Genomic DNA, 16,136 nt, shown 5'->3' on the forward strand with positions numbered 1-16,136 from the left:
CTGTCTGTTCTTCTTTCCCTTCTTATTTATCTTTTTCTTAGACTTCTTCCAAGTCACAGTAAACAGAACAGTGCCAGAGGGAACCAAGACAGGTCCAACTCCATGTTGTATCAGTGACTCATACTTGTGAAGCATGTTAAAATTTCTAAATCAGATTTTTAAACAATTGAATACATACTGGGAGAATTTTTAATGCTTTACATTTGAAGCAATTTCAGACTTAACACTGAAGTTATAAGAATAGTGTGAAGGACTTCTGTATATCTTTTATCTAGATTTGCTAAATTTGAACATTTTACACTTGGTTTATCATTTTTTTTGAATTATTTGATATTAAGAGTATGAAGAGTTAATAAGTTTAAATAATTACTAGTTAATTATAATAGCTACTATTTATTGTATAATTACTGTAGTCAGGCATACTGTATAATAGAAACTTTATGTACAGTAACCTCATATAGTCCTTATGGCCTGATGAGGTAAGTAATAGTATTATGTTGAAGCTCAGGAAAGTTTAGATAAAGGGTATGTAGCCGGTGAGATAACTATAAGTTGTATTGAAGTCAGTGTGGCTTCAAAGCCAGTGGACAGGACACCTTGTCCTCCTAGGTGAACTATATCCTGCATACAAAGATTAAAAAATCGGGGCTGGGGATGTGGCTCAAGTGGTAGCGCGCTCGCCTGGCATGCGTGCGGCCCGGGTTCGATCCTCAGCACCACATACAAACAAAGATGTTGTGTCCGCCGAGAACTAAGAAAAAAATAAATAAATATTAAAAAAAAAAAAAAAGAGATTAAAAAATCATTGCTTAGTCATTTTTTTGCTGAAGGTGAGGAGTGTAGCATGGACCTGGAAAAAGGTCTTCAAGTCATTCTCCACCCCTTATTCTAACTTGCTTTATAATCACTGAGTTAAGCCTGGCAAAAGAGTGAAAACAAAGCATGCAGAGAAACAAAGGATTAAGCAGCTTTTTTTATAACAATAGATGCACATATTCTCTTTCATTCATGGCTTTTGCTTCCCTCTTTGCAGGCCAAGCAGATAGAACTTCAGTTCACTATTGGTGAAGCCATTACCAGTGCTGCAATAGGAACTAGTTCTGTGGCTGCCCGAGATGCCTGGCTAGTGACTGAAGAAGAATATATTCCTCCTTCTGGTACCAAATATTCAACTAATTGATTTATGTTTTCTATATCACACTTGAACCAAATAAATTATGAACTCAGTTTCTTGTACTTATACATGTTGTACTAATGTCGTTCAATTAAGGAAAATAGTTGATAGAAGAAAAGTAAACATGAAATCAGTGAGAACTTCTAAAAGGCCTTTGGCAAACAGGACAGGGAGTTATCAGTGAATTCCTTCAAACTTCTGCTATTTTCTTTAGGATTAGTGTATTTAGCCAGTTTCAGAGTTTGAGATGTAGCAGTTTCCAAGTGATGTATCCCTTAAATTCTTTGTTACATAATAAAGCTTCAGTGTCTTGCTAGCCCTAAAGGTGCACTGACTCTTAGTGATTGCACATTAGGGGTGGGGGGCATTGTATGGTTTCTGACTATATATTATAGATTTAAGATTTAAAATATCTGTGGTTTGTCTTGAATTTGAAATTGAAAATCTATTTCAATATTTGAACCAGAATTTCTATTTTAATCCTTAAAACAAAGTGTTTAGATTTTATTTTCTTAGTTGGAAATTAATATATAATGTTCTCATGGTAATTATTCTGTTGTGAATTAATATTGTGTTATGAGACATTAATTTAGGTATTGCACTTAACACACTGCATTACTTTGTTACCTATTATTGTATTAGCTACCATAAAGAAATTTTTTTTTATTGGTTGTTCACAACATTACAAAGCTCTTGACATATCATATTTCATACATTAGATTGAAGTGGGTTATGAACTCCCAATTTTGCCCCAAATGCAGATTGCAGAATCATGTCGGTTACACATCCACAATTTTACATAATGCCCTATTAGTAATTGTTGTATTCTGCTACCTTTCCTATCCCCTACTATCCCCCCTCCCCTACCCTCACATCTTCTCTCTCTACCCTATCTACTGTAATTCATTTCTCTCCTTGTTTATTTTCCCATTCCCCTCACAACCTCTTATATGTAATTTTGTATAGCAATGAGGGTCTCCCTTCATTTCCATGCAATTTCCCTTTTCTCTCCCTTTCCCTCCCATCTCATGTCTCTGTTTAATGTTAATCTTTTCTTCCTGCTCTTCCTCCCTGCTCTGTTCATAGTTGCTCTCATTATATCAAAGAAGACATTTGGTATTTGTTTTTTAGGGATTGGCTAGCTTCACTGAGCATAATCTGCTCTAGTGCCATCCATTTCCCTGCAAATTCCATGATTTTGTCATTTTTTAGTGCTGCGTAATATTCCATGGTGTATAAATGCCACATATTTTTTATCCATTCATCTATTGAAGGGCATCTGGGTTGGTTCCACAATCTAGCTATTGTGAATTGTGCTGCTATGAACATCGATGTGGCAGTATCCCTGTAGCATGCTCTTTTAAGGTCTTCAGGGAATAGTCCGAGAAGGGCAATAGCAGGGTCAAATGGTGGTTCCATTCCCATCTTTCCCAGGAATCTCCAAACTGCTTTCAAATTGGCCGCACCAATTTGCAGTCCTACCAACAATGTACAAGTGTACCCTTTTCTCCACATCCTCGCCAGCACTTGTTGTTGTTTGACTTCATAGTGGCTGCCAATCTTACTGGAGTGAGATGGTATCTTAGGGTGGTTTTGATTTGCATTTCTCTGACTGCTAGAGATGGTGAGCATTTTTTCATGTACTTATTGATTGATTGTATATCCTCCTCTGAGAAGTGTCTGTTCAGGTCCTTGGCCCATTTGTTGATTGGGTTAATATCGCCATTTTGATGATGTTAGTTCTGCCTATCCATGAACAGGGTATATTTTTCCATCTTCTAAGATCTTCTTCTACTTCTCTCTTTAGGGTTCAGTAGTTTTCATTGTATAGGTCTTTCACCTCTTTTGTTAGATTGATTCCCAAGTATTTTATTTTTTTTGAGGATGTTGTGAATGGAGTGTTTTTCCTCATTTCCGTTTCAGAAGTTTTGTCGCTGCACAATTTTTTTGATGTGTTTTTGTATTCGATTTGCCAGAATTTTATTGAGGATTTTTGCATCTAGGTTCATTAGAGATATTGGTCTGTAGTTTTCTTTCTTTGAAGTGTCTTTGTCTGGTTTTGGAATCAGGATGATGTTGGCCTCATAGAATGAATTTGGAAGAGCTCCCTCTTTTTCTATTCCCTGAAATAACTTGAAAAGTATTGGTGTTAATTCTTTAAAGGTTTTTGTAAAACTCCGCTGTATACCCATCCGGTCCTGGGCTTCTCTTGGTTGGTAGTCTTTTGATTGCTTCTTCAATTTCATCCATTGATATTGGTCTGTTCAAATTGTGTGTATCCTCCTGACTCAGTCTGGGCAAATCATATGACTTAAGAAATTTATCGATGTCTTCACTATCTTCTATTTTATTGGAATATAGGGTTTCAAAATAATTTCTAATTTTCTTCTGTATTTCTGTAGCATCTGTTGTGATATTGCATTTTTCATCCCATATGTTAGTAATTTGAGTTCTCTCTCTTCTTCTCTTCGTTAGCATGGCTAAAGGTCTGTCGATCTTATTTATTTTTTCGAAGAACTAACTTTTCGTTTTGTTAATTTTTTCAATAGTTTCTTTTGTTTCAATTTCATTGATTTCCGCTCTGATTTTAATTATTTCTTGCCTTCTGCTACATTTGCTGTTGTTTTGCTCTTCCTTTTCTAGGGCTTTGAGATGAAGTTTGAGCTCATTTATTTGTTGGTTTTTCCTTTTTTTGAGGAACGACCTCCAGGCGATGAATTTCCCTCTTAAAACTGCTTTCATTGTGTCCCATAGATTCTGATATGTTGTGTCTGTATTTTCATTTATCTCTAAGAATTTTTTGATTTCCTCCTTTATGTCTTCTGTAACCCATTGATCATTCAGTAACACATTGTTCATTTTCCATGTGATGTAGGATTTTTACTTCCTTCTTTTATCATTGATTTCCAGTTTCATTCCATTATGATCAGATAATATGCAAGGTATTATCTCCACCCCTTTATATTTACTGAGGGTTGCCCTATGGCATAATATATGTCTATTTTTGAGAAGGATCCATGTGCTGCTGAGAAAAAAGTATATCCATTTGATGATGGTTGACATATTCTATAAATGTCAGTTAAGTCTAGGTTATTGATTGTGGTATTGAGTTCTATAGTTTCTTTATTCAACTTTTGTTTGGAGGATCTGTCCAATGGTGAGAGAGGTGTGTTGAAGTCACCCATAATTATTGTGTTGTGGTCTATTTGATTCTTGAACTTGAGGAGAGTTTGTTTTATGAACGTCGCAGCACCATTATTTGGTGCATAAATATTGATAATTGTTATGTCTTCTTGGTGAATGGTTCCTTTTAACAGTATATAATGTCCTTCCTTATCCCTTTTGATTAACTTAGTCTTGAAGTCGATTTTATTCGATATGAGGATGGCCACCCCTGCTTGCTTATGAGGACCGTGTGCGTGGTATATTTTTTCCCATCTTTTCACCTTCAGCCTGTGTATGTCTTTTCCAATCAGATGTGTCTCCTGGAGGCAGCATATTGTTGGATTTGTTTTTTTTAATCCATGATACCAGCCTATGTCACTTTATTGGAGAGTTTAAGCCATTAACATTTAGAGTTACTATTGATATATGGTTTCTACTTCCAGCCATGTTTGATTATTTATCCTTTTTTAAAAAAAATTTAGTTTGTTTCTGCATGATTATCTTTCCCCTCGCCCTCTGTCTTTACCGAGGCACTTCCCACTGATGGTTTTGGTTATTGTTTTTCATTTCTTCCTCGTGTGGTGTTTTGCTCAAAATGCTTTGCAATGCTGGTTTTCTGGCTGCAAATTCTTTTAACTTTTGTTTATCATGAAAGATTTTTATTTCGTTGTCATACCTGAAGCATAATTTTGCTGGATACAGAATTCTTGGTTGGCATCCATTGTCTTTCAGTGTTTGAAATACATTGTTCCATGACCTTCTTGCTTTCAGTGTCTGTGATGAAAAATCCGTTGTTAACCTTATTGGTTTACCCCTGAATGTAATCTGCCTCCTTTCTCTTGTAGCTTTTAATATTTTCTCTTTGTTCTGTATATTGGATATCTTCATAACAATGTGTCTTGGCGTTGGTCTACTTTGATTTTGTGTGCTCGGTGTCCTGTATGCATCTTCAATTTGTATATCTGTTTCCTTTTTTATTTCTGGAAAGTTTTCTGTAATTATTTCATTCAGCAGGTTACTCATTCCCTTGGTTTGAATCTCTGTACCTTCTTCTATCCCGATGACTCGTAAGTTTGTTTTTTTTATGTTATCCCATAACTCTTGGATGTTTTTCTCGTGATTTTTTACCAGCCTTTCTGAGTTGGCTAGACTCTTTTCAAGATGATATATTTTGTCTTCATTATCTGACGTTCTGGCTTCTACTTGCTCCACTCTGTTAGTGATACTCTCAATTGAGTTTTTAATTTGGTTTATTGTTTCCTTCATTTCTAGAATTATTGTTTGATTATTTTTTATAATCTCTATCTCCTGATAAAGATGCTTAACTTCTTCTTTTATCTGTTTATGTAATTCATTCTCAATGTGTTCTTTCGCTGCTTGAATTTGCTGTCTCGTATCCTCTTTAAGGTTCCATTCCATCTGTCTAAGGTGTTCCTTGAGTTCTTTATATGACCATTTTTCTGATGACTCTAGGTCCTCCTGAATGTTTAGGCTGTCCTGCATTGTTGGTACTCCTTTTCTTCCTTGCTTTTTAATGTTGCTCATGTTACTTGTTGTTCTGTTTGACTGCTGAGTTACTGTTTACTCCTATAGATTTATTTGATGCTTGGGAGGAAAGGTATTAGAAGGGAAGGGAAGAAGTCACTAAAGAGAATGAGAGTAAGCAGGTAGAATTCAAGGAAGGGGGAATAAGAAAATTGAAAAGAAATGAAAAGACAAAAGAAGAAAAAAAAAGGAAATAAAAAAAGAAAAACAATTAAAAAAATAATAAAAAAATTAAAATTAAAATTAAAAGAAAAAAAAATTTAAAAAAAATTGAAAAAAGTTTAAAAAAGAACAAGAAAGAAAACTGAAAATGAAAGAAAAAACCCAAATCAAAAAAAAGAGAAAAACAAACAAACAAACAAATCTAATAAATGCAGTTTTAGAGTTTGATTAACTTCTCTTCCAGTAGGTCGCGCTGTGCACACCAGGCCACGTTTCTCCTCTCAATACGCGGGAACCAGTCACTATGCAGCAGCTTCTCCTCCCAGACTGGGCGAGTCTCCAATCCTGAGTGCCTAGGGCCTCCTCTTGTGTCTAGTCACTTCCTCACTTTTCCTCTAGCCAGGCCCCTGTCACGGGTGCTGCTCACCACAATACTGGCTACACGCCAGGTCTGCTGCTCCCGGGAGCCCTGTTTTCATGAACGACTGGGCACACTCTCCCTGTTTGCCATTCCCTCAGACCCTAAGTTTGTAGAGCTTGGGGCTGAGAATCCTCAGCGAATTTTACTTGCCCTCCGGTAGCCATGCCCTCGGTAGCTGGTGCAAGAGACCTCAGTTGTCAGCACTGGTGGGAGCAGTAGCCGGGAGTTCCGCGCCGTGGGTCCCTCGCCATGTCTGATTCCCTCGGTCTGGCTATCGCGCTCATGGGAGAGCTGGGGGGGGGGCCTTAAGGGAGAGCTCGGAGGGGCCCTTAAGGTTTCCCCGATGTGTGGAGAGGGAAGGCTAGGGAATTACACACCTGTAGCCGCAGGTTTCAATGAAGTTATCTCCTCCGCCGCAGTCTGGTGACATCAGTTTTCTGCCATGGTGGTATCTCTTGCAAATGGCGACAGTTCGTTTCCCCTTGCCGGGTGACCAATGCAACGGGTGGGTCCTTACTGTCTCTCCCAAGCCCCGTTTCAAACCTGTGGTCACTACCTATGAAGGCTCGGTTGGCATTTACCTCCGTAGGATCAGAAGGGCTGACCAGTTGTTTCATCCGGATGGATTAGTGCTGAGTCACAGCTGTTTGTCTGCGGGAAGCAGGCGAACGGGAGCTTGAATTCAGCCAATCCGGGCTCAGTGTGTGTTCTGAGAGGCCCAGACTGTTCGCCCCAGATCCACGTCAGCTCAGCATTTCCTAGTGATCCTGAGCAAGCAGAATTTAGATTGTTTACGACTCCCTATGCCCGCACAGCTGAAGAGGTCAGAGACTTGATCTCTCTGCGCCCGCCGCCATGTTGGAATCCCCATAAAGAAACTTAAGGGAAATAGAAAAACACTTTTAGCTTGCATTATAGTTAGGACAACTGTGGATTGACAGAAGCTGAATTAAAGGCACTTCTCTGAGGTTTATCTTTGAATGCACATGAGATAAAGCAATGAGAAATTTGTAAAAGAGAAAGAAGTTACTCAAGGAAGCGACCATTGTTAACAAGGAGGTAATCAAATGTGAAGTGGAAATTCCTAGGTTGCATGTGAGAGGTGATATCAGAGGTCTGACAGAACTGAGGGTTCATACTGCTTTGCCGTAAGAGGCATATTTTGTAAGTCCATGGATTTTCACATCGTGACTTAAGGAAAAGAATAATAGAGAGGTTTCTATGTTGATTTTTATACTTTTGAACTACCATATGTTGTCTCAAACTTTTTGGAATATTGGATCCTGCTTGGCTTTCTATTCATGCAGAAGAATCTCAAATTGTCCACTAAATCAACATTTATTTCCCTCGTCTTTATGTTTCCAGGGAAAGGAAAATATAACATATTGTGGAGAAGTGGTGCCTATGAATCTGTTACCCTGAAATTTGGTCATGAATATTCTGTTATTCTCAGCCGAATGCTACTTGCCCCAATATCTGTATTGTTTGTTACAGTCAGTAATCTTGCTGTGAATGGAAAGAAGAGCATTTGAGAAGCAAGTTAGGGCCTAGTCCTTGGCATGCTGTGGGACTCTAGTATGGGCTGTTTACTTGGTGATTGTAGTGCCCAGATAGAACTATAGTAGCTGGCTACATTGTAGTTATGGGAAAGTAAAAGAAGGGATTTCATACGACTCTCAGAACTAGTTTAATGTGGTCAGTGAGAGATGGTGAAATGGGGTGAGAAGTTGCAGGTTAGTTAGGGAATCAGTTGTCTCTATACTGCTGACAGGTCAATTAAGATGAAAATGGAAAAAGAAAAGATGAAAATTGAAAAGTGATTATTGAACTTAGCAAGCAGCAGGAAGATAATTGGTGACTTTTATGAGTAATTTCTTTGGCAAAGAAAAGGTAAATGGCTGATTTGGAGTAGGTTTAATAATAATTAAGAGGAAGGAAAAGTTTGACCATGAGTATGGAACTGTTTTGAATGTGTTTTTTTGTTTTTAAAAATTTGTTCTAATTGGTTATATGTGATAATGGAATGTATTTTGGTTTATTGTACACAAATGGAGCACAGCTTTTCATTTCTCTGGTAGTATATGATGTAGAGTTACACCATATATGCGATCATGCATGTATCTGGGGTGATGTTGAATGGTTTGATGTAAAGCAGTGATTTCTTAACAGGAGGAGTGAGATTTTGGTAATGTCTGGGTACTGGGGAAGATGGGTGCTACTAATCTCTAATGGGTAGAGGCAAGGTATCCTACAGTGCACAGGACAGATCACCACAACAAAGAATTACCCAGCCAGAAACGTTAGCAGTGTTGATGTTGAGAAGCCCAGAAGTAGTGAAGGAAAAGAGATAAATGCATGGTAGCTAGAGAAGTAAAGTGAAGTCAAAAGAGTTTCGCTTATTTGTTTTTAAATGGAAGTTAAGAAAGATCTAGTAGAAAAAGTAAAATTTCTGAGACTGGAGAGGGTGGGATAATTTTTCATTCTAGGGAATTAAAGTTATCTCAATTTCTTTGAAAGGTTATTTAAGCTTATCTTAGGTTTTAAAGTGAATAATTATTGATTTCTTCAGAAAATACACTTTTAGTCATTTGAATTTTAATTGATTATGAAATCATTATATTGAGTAATTATTGGTTTCAATTGAATTTTCTCAGGAAATTATATTTAGTTTTTTTAATCATTAACTTCCTTTGTTTTTCCTTAGGCGCCAAAGTGAATGATGTAGTCCCCTGGGTGTTGGATGTGATTTTAAATAAACACATCATCAGCCCCAACCCACATGTGAGGCAAGCAGCCTGTATCTGGCTCCTTTCCCTTGTGAGGAAGCTTAGTACCCATAAGGAAGTGAAGGTAAGCCTTGCTCCCAGCTCTGTTGGACACCACAGTATTTAAGAATGAAAGGTCAGAAGGAAAGTGTATGAAGGTGAGGGTAATAGCAGGGATTTTTAAAATAAGCTGTGCATTAAGGAAGGATGGTGGTTGGTAGATACTGATTGGAAGATGATACTTGAAGGTATAAGGTCAGAAGTACTAAGGATGGGAAAGGCTCAGTATTAGACTACCTGTGAGTGGCACAACTTTGGGTAATTTGTACATCTATGAAGATGAGGGTGCAGCAGGGTTTGTGACTACCTTGATCGTCAGAGTTCTTGTATTCTTAAGACCAAGTTTTTAACTCTCCCAAAGAGGTAGAGTTACAGTGTTCTAATGCCCTTTTTCTTCTTTCAGTCTCATCTTAAAGAAATTCAGAGTGCATTTGTTTCAGTTCTGTCAGAAAATGATGGTAGGTTGTCAGTAAATATTTTATTTTTAAGCTTCATTAAACTTGTGTTTTATATTTCAAAAAGTTTGGATTAATGAACATAAAAGAACTTTTTGAACTATTTTACATAGCTCAAAAACAAAATTAAATTCTTAGTTTTAAGGGTAATAATTATATTATGACTAAGAAAAAAACCCCTGAATTTCTGATTAGGGTACAGGAAATTAAAATCCTTATTTCATTTTTAAAAATCACTTACTTCACTTAGCATGATATTCTCCAGCTTCATCTATTTACCTGCAAATGCCATAATTTTATTCTCTTTTAATGCTGAGTAATATTCTATTTTGAATTCAAGATAATGCAACTTTTAAACATGTTTTTAGAACATGTTCTTCAGCTTTGTACTTAAAAATGGAGCTGTGGCCTTCTTTAATATTAGTTCCTGTACTAAGTATTTTCTTCTATTTCTTATTACCTTTCCTCTCTGATTGAGGCTAGGAGAGGTAATGCATTATGCAAATAAATAGTTGATTTGTTTTATAACTTTTAAAATCATACAATCTTGTATTGACCTTTCAGTTTAAAAATTGAATGTAGGTATTCTGTGAGGCTTTTTAAAATATCTTTTGTGTACAACTTACACTGATATTTTGTTACTATGTACCCTGTGGTAATAGGTCTATCTATACTGTCTTGATTTGTGAGTTGGATTTTCTGTGATGTAATTCTCATTACAGTGACTCATGTGCCATGTCCACTGAGATTTTCAGCAAAATAGGCTGATTGATTCTGTGTTTTTTTTTTTTTTAATTAAACACTTTGACCCACTCCCCTGCCTTTTTTTTTTTTTTTTTTTTTGTGGTGCTCTCTCGCTGAACTACATCCTCAGGCCCTTTTTTTAAAAAAAAAAAATTTAATTTTTTTTTTTTTTAAATTTTCGGTGAACACAACATCTTTGTATGTGGTGCTGAGGATCGAACCTGGGCCGCTCGCATGCCAGGCAAGCGCGCTACCGCTTGAGCCATATCCCCAGCCCTCCTCAGGCCCTTTCTATCTTATCTTTATTTTTGGATTTTTTAGTTTTTGTTCTGGGGATTGAACCTAGGGGTATTTTACCACTGAACTACATCTCCAGTTCTATTTATTTATAGTTAGACACAATACCTTTATGTGGTGCTGAGCAGGGCCCTGCACATGCCAGGGAGGTGCTCTACCGCTGAGCACTCCAGCCCATCCCCAGTTCTTTTTTGTTTTTCATTTTCAGATGGAGTCTTTCTTAGTTGCCTATGCTGGTCTCAAACTTGCCATCCTCCTGCATTAGCCTCCCAAATTGCTGGGATTACTGGCATCTGTGCTTGATACCATTTTTTTTAAAAAAATTGGAAGCATTTTATTCTCTTCTTATTAGATGCTTTACTTCAAAAGGGCAACTTTTTAAAAAAAATTTTATTTGTTCTACATGACAGCAGAATGCATTTTGTTTCATTGTACATAGATGGAACACAACTTTTCAACTCTTGAGTTGTACACTATATAGAGTCACACCATTTGTGCAATCATACATGTACCTAGGGTATTGATGTCCTCCTCATTCCACCATCTTTCCTACCCACATGCCCGCTGCCCTCCACTCCCTCCCTTTGCCCAATCCAAAGTTCCTTCATTCTTCCCATGCCCCCTCGCCGCATTTTGGATCAACATTCACTTATCAGAGAGAATATTTGGCTTTTTTTTTTTTTTTTAAAGAGAGAGTGAGAGAGGGGGGGGAGAGAGAGAGAGAGAGAGAGAGAGAGAGAGAGAGAGAGAATTTTTAATATTTTATTTTTTAGTTCTCGGTGGACACAACATCTTTGTTGGTATGTGGTGCTGAGGATCGAACCCGGGCCGCACGCATGCCAGGCGAGCGCGCTACCGCTTGAGCCACATCCCCAGCCCTTGGCTTTTGGTTTTTTGGGGATTGGCTTACTTCACTTATCGTGATATTCTCCAACTTCATCTGTTTACCTGCAAATGCCATATTTTATTCTCTTTTAATGCTGAATAGTATTCTATTTTAAATTCAAGTAGTCAGAATTTTTAAGATATAATTTTATCCTTTTTTTTTTTTTTGGTAGAACTTAGCCAAGATGTTGCCTCCAAAGGCCTTGGGTTGGTTTATGAACTAGGCAGTGAACAAGATCAACAGGAATTGGTGTCTCTGCTTGTTGAAACACTTATGACTGGCAAAAGGTATGGTGAGCTTGAACATTTCACATTTGAACATAGCAAGTGTGTGTACTTACAGAGAGAATATGCTATGAAATAAAAATTATCTCACTATACACTGTTTACTTTAGAAATATGCCAGTTAGTCAGACTTTGAAGTTTGAATGGTCCCAGCACAATTAAAGCATTGGATTAGAAAAATACTGTAATTATTGATGGCTAAATGAAAATTAAGATGTGAAGAAGTGTGTACATCATTTGTAGTCTGATCCGTGAGGTATATAGGAGGAAGTCAGTCTTACTATTGGTTGTCCTTTATGTTGCTTTTCTTGTGGCAAAGTTGCTTTTAAACGTGTGACCACGTTTAATTCAGTGTAACTTTGTATGGGCTGTCACTTAAATATGTTAATTTGTTCATTTTAAATTTGGTTTTACAACATCCTCAGCTTAATGGAAAAGAGTAGTTGACTTTTACATCTTGAGTATAGTAGGCACTTGATAGGAAGTTCAATTTTACCAGTTTGCAAATGAAACATGTCTTTAGTTGAATGCTGGTATGGAAAGTTTGAGACTGATTTAAATTCTTATTTTGGTGTAGAGCTAAACATGAAGTTTCTGGAGAGACGGTTGTGTTTCAAGGGGGAACCCTTGGCAAAACACCGGATGGGTAAGTATGCCATATCCATTGATGATTTAGTGTAGAATTAATTTTTTTCCTTCTTCCCTTCTCCCTCCCTTCCCTTTCCTTCCCTTTTTTTCCTTCCCTTTCTTCCCTTCCATCCCTTTCTTTCCAGTTTGGTAAACCTAGCAGTGAGGAAGTTTCTATCCTCTTACAGAAATGTTGTTTGTTGGTGGAAAAAAGAAAATTTGTAAGGGAAAGCCTACTCTTTTATATTAGATTTGCTGGCAATAGACTCTGAGATGGAGATTTGTATGCTGGAGGTTCATTGGGGAGTTCCTTAGTGGGAACAAGCAAACAGGATAAGGCCAACAGCAGTGGAAAGGTCTGAATTGCTTTCATTACCGCAGTGGATACTGAAAGTCACAGGAGCTTTCTGCTGGAATGGGATGGCCTTTCATTTTTCCTGCTTTGAGACACAAAGCCTACACCCTTATGTTCCCTCTTTAGGCCTTTTTACCTCTTCAGTGACTAGCTATTGGTGGTGGGTTGCTCAGTGGGAGACCTTGACCTGGGGCTCTGAGGGCAGTTTGGGAGACTGACTAAGCCAAGTGCTTTCAGCTCTCAGGTAGTTCAGTCCTGAGTGAGGACATGGCAGCATAGCTTGGCTTCTAGTACACCTTTAGTGGGGCAACCTGATATTTTAGAGTTCATCAGTTTAGCATTTCAATTAATTCCTTGAGCTTTACCTTCTTTATTTTATCACTATTCCACCGTGATTATATTTTTACTTTTGCTCTAAGAATTGTTGGGTAAATGGGTGTAGCTTGTCAGTTTGCCTTGCTGTGGTCTCTTTGACAGGCAAAAGCTGTAGGCTGTTAATTCTGTCCTATGTTCTCCTGTAGCTCACCGTTTTCACATCAAAAATTGTGATTTTTATAGTGCTAAAGATTGAATGCAGGGCCTTGCAATTGCTAGGCAAGTGCTCTACCACTGAGCTATGTCCTGAGCTCCCAAAGTTGTTCTTATTCTACTTGCTCTCCAGATAGACCTCTTCTGAGTTTTTTAAAAAATTGCTCACTTTTCACAAGATAACACAAAATGATCAGCTATTTGAGCAAATATTATTGGTTTTGAGGAAAGACTCCACAAAGAATCAGGATTAGAGTGGTCTAACTTTAAAAAGACTTATGGGAAACAAATTTCTTTAAATGATGTATGATTATAAGAGAGATTTATGTACCATATAATGAGGAGTTATTGAGTTGCCCCCTAAGGCGGTTAGTGCTCCACCTGGGAGTTGTGGGTACATTTAGGTTATTTACCAGCAGCAATATAGAGGGGCTTAGGAATTGTTGATTGTAAGTGACTTTTTGTATTCTCAACCAACTTTTTTTTTCCATGGTGATGAGATAATTCAGTATGAGAAATTGAGTGGAAGTGTAATTTTAATGTAGCCTAGTAATATTGATGTAGTTTATATTAGACCAGAGGTAGAGAAATGTATTATCGCATACTTCCTTTGGTTTGTTTGTTTCTAAGCCAGGGCCTTTCTACTTACAAGGAGCTTTGTTCTCTGGCAAGTGATCTTAGTCAGCCAGATCTGGTGTATAAATTTATGAATCTGGCCAACCATCATGCAATGTGGAACTCAAGGAAGGTAAGTTGCTATCACTGGGCAGTTTTTCTTTTTTACTTCTAAAACCAAGCATGCTATGTTGGCAGGCAGTAGCAGTTGATTGACTTTGTAAAATCTGTGTCTGAGAGCCTTACCACCACATGGCTACTATTACTGATTGGTAAGGAAGACCCAATAAATCAGGCTCTCTTTAGGATTAAGTTTGGGAGGGAGATTTTATTATTCCCATATATTTAATGCTAATATTTTAACTGCAATAGGTATGTCTGAGCCACTTTATCTTATTACTTTTAGGGTGCTGCTTTTGGTTTTAATGTAATTGCTACAAGAGCCGGAGAACAGCTGGCTCCTTTTCTGCCTCAACTAGTTCCTCGTCTTTATCGTTATCAGTTTGATCCCAACCTTGGCATTCGACAGGCCATGACAAGTATTTGGAATGCATTGGTCACTGATAAATCAATGGCAAGTATTTGTGAACTCTCATGTGTTAGGAAAATGCTGTAGCTTGTCTGAGGTCCCAAAGTACCCATATTTCTTTCTACTTTCTACCTAACTACTTATTTGTTTTAATAAATAAGCTTTCTTTCAATTATTGCTTTCTTCCTTCTTTCATAATATCAAAGGTGCTTACAACAGCAGTTATTAAAATCTCAAAAATAGAAAAAACCTAAGTGTTTGCTGGAGGATGGTTAAGGAAATGGTAGTGTACTCAAACAAATGGAATATTGTATGTTGATGCTGTGGAGAATGAGTTATAGTGTGACCTTCAAGGAGTTCCCTTTCCTGGGGAGACAGACAGGGAAACAAGCAATTACCATGTATTGTTTTTTTCTCATGATTTTTTATCAACTGGTTGTTTGTACAATTAGATATTAGAATTTCTCAGGATATGCCTGAGTACCACCTCTTATTTTCTCAGCTTTCTCTATACCATTCCATGGCTTATCAAAGTTATCTTTATTGTGATGGTTTCCAGTCCTGTACTGGCCCAGATGTGGCCTGTGTTCCAGATATGTGTTTCTGATTGCCTGCTTGAGACCTTCACTTGGCTCTTGTTTCAATATCATTAACTTATCCAGAACAGGACTGAAAAAAAAAAAATAACCACCTTCTTATATTCTCCTCACTGTTTATATACTTATCCAAACCAGGAAACTTGGTATCATTCTTGATTTTTGTCTGTATCTTACCCCTACTTCCCAAATGAATTCAGTAGCAATTTCTGTTGATGATGCTTTCAAAGTCTTCCTTGACTCCACTCTTCTTCTTTTCCTAATTCTATCCTGATGACTAGGTCACCATTATCCTCCTCTTTTTCTTTACCTTCCTTTTTTAATGATCAGCTTAGTAGCAGGTGATTTTTTTAAAAAGGCAGATTGCATCATGGCTTTGCAATTCACTTTGTATAAATACCATGATCCCTACAATGCTTTATATAAGTGCCTGCACATGATGTGGCCCTTTCCTCTTCCATCTGATACTAGGTTGAATGTATTCCTGTTCGTAGCGGAAGGTACTTGAGGATGCAGCTTTGAAGGCTCAGTGAGTTTCATTTGCTCTAAGAGAGTATGTGGTACCTCTGGGTCAGCCAAAACCTAATAGGCCAGGGGCCTTGTAGGTCTGAATTCAGGCCATAGGCATAGGATCTTGAGATGTGATCATCATTTCTGAGTAGGTGAAAGGTGAAGCTTCAATTGTGATGAGATTACCTATGTTAGATAGAAGAGGGGACATAGGAAGCTATCATTTGTTCAATGTTAATGAGTTATTTATCTCTCTCTCTTGTTTTCTGATGTATAAGTGAGCATAACATAACTCTTCTACCTACAAGATTAAAAGTGGAAAAGCTACAAGTTATAGGAGTCTTTGGATTTATTGGCATAAACCCCGACTCTACTGTCAATTTGTCATTATTACAAAGTTGTTAAATGTATATCAGAA

At 37.4% G+C, this 16,136-nt stretch overlaps 1 protein-coding gene and 1 long non-coding RNA gene across 6 annotated transcripts in view; one reads left to right on the forward strand and one right to left on the reverse strand.

The window, feature by feature from the left end:
- The window catches only part of ECPAS (Ecm29 proteasome adaptor and scaffold), a 127,170-nt gene that overhangs the window by 84,397 nt on the left and 26,637 nt on the right, over positions 1-16,136 (forward strand). For all 5 annotated transcript variants that reach the window (XM_081282381.1, XM_081282382.1, XM_081282379.1 and 2 more), the window contains 7 exons: positions 1,034-1,157; positions 9,172-9,317; positions 9,696-9,750; positions 11,847-11,961; positions 12,536-12,604; positions 14,099-14,216; positions 14,490-14,657. In XM_081282381.1, the coding sequence (XP_081138507.1) occupies positions 1,034-1,157; positions 9,172-9,317; positions 9,696-9,750; positions 11,847-11,961; positions 12,536-12,604; positions 14,099-14,216; positions 14,490-14,657 (795 nt within the window). The remainder of the gene's footprint in view (positions 1-1,033; positions 1,158-9,171; positions 9,318-9,695; positions 9,751-11,846; positions 11,962-12,535; positions 12,605-14,098; positions 14,217-14,489; positions 14,658-16,136) is intronic.
- Positions 7,062-16,136, reverse strand: part of LOC308642952 — a 1,001,730-nt gene continuing 992,655 nt past the window's right edge. The window contains exon 5 of the long non-coding RNA XR_014020670.1: positions 7,062-7,234. This is a non-coding gene — a long non-coding RNA (uncharacterized lncRNA). The remainder of the gene's footprint in view (positions 7,235-16,136) is intronic.

This window comes from Spermophilus citellus (assembly GCF_964194105.1).
Source record: "Spermophilus citellus genome assembly, chromosome: 2".
NCBI classification, from domain to species: Eukaryota; Metazoa; Chordata; class Mammalia; order Rodentia; family Sciuridae; genus Spermophilus; species Spermophilus citellus.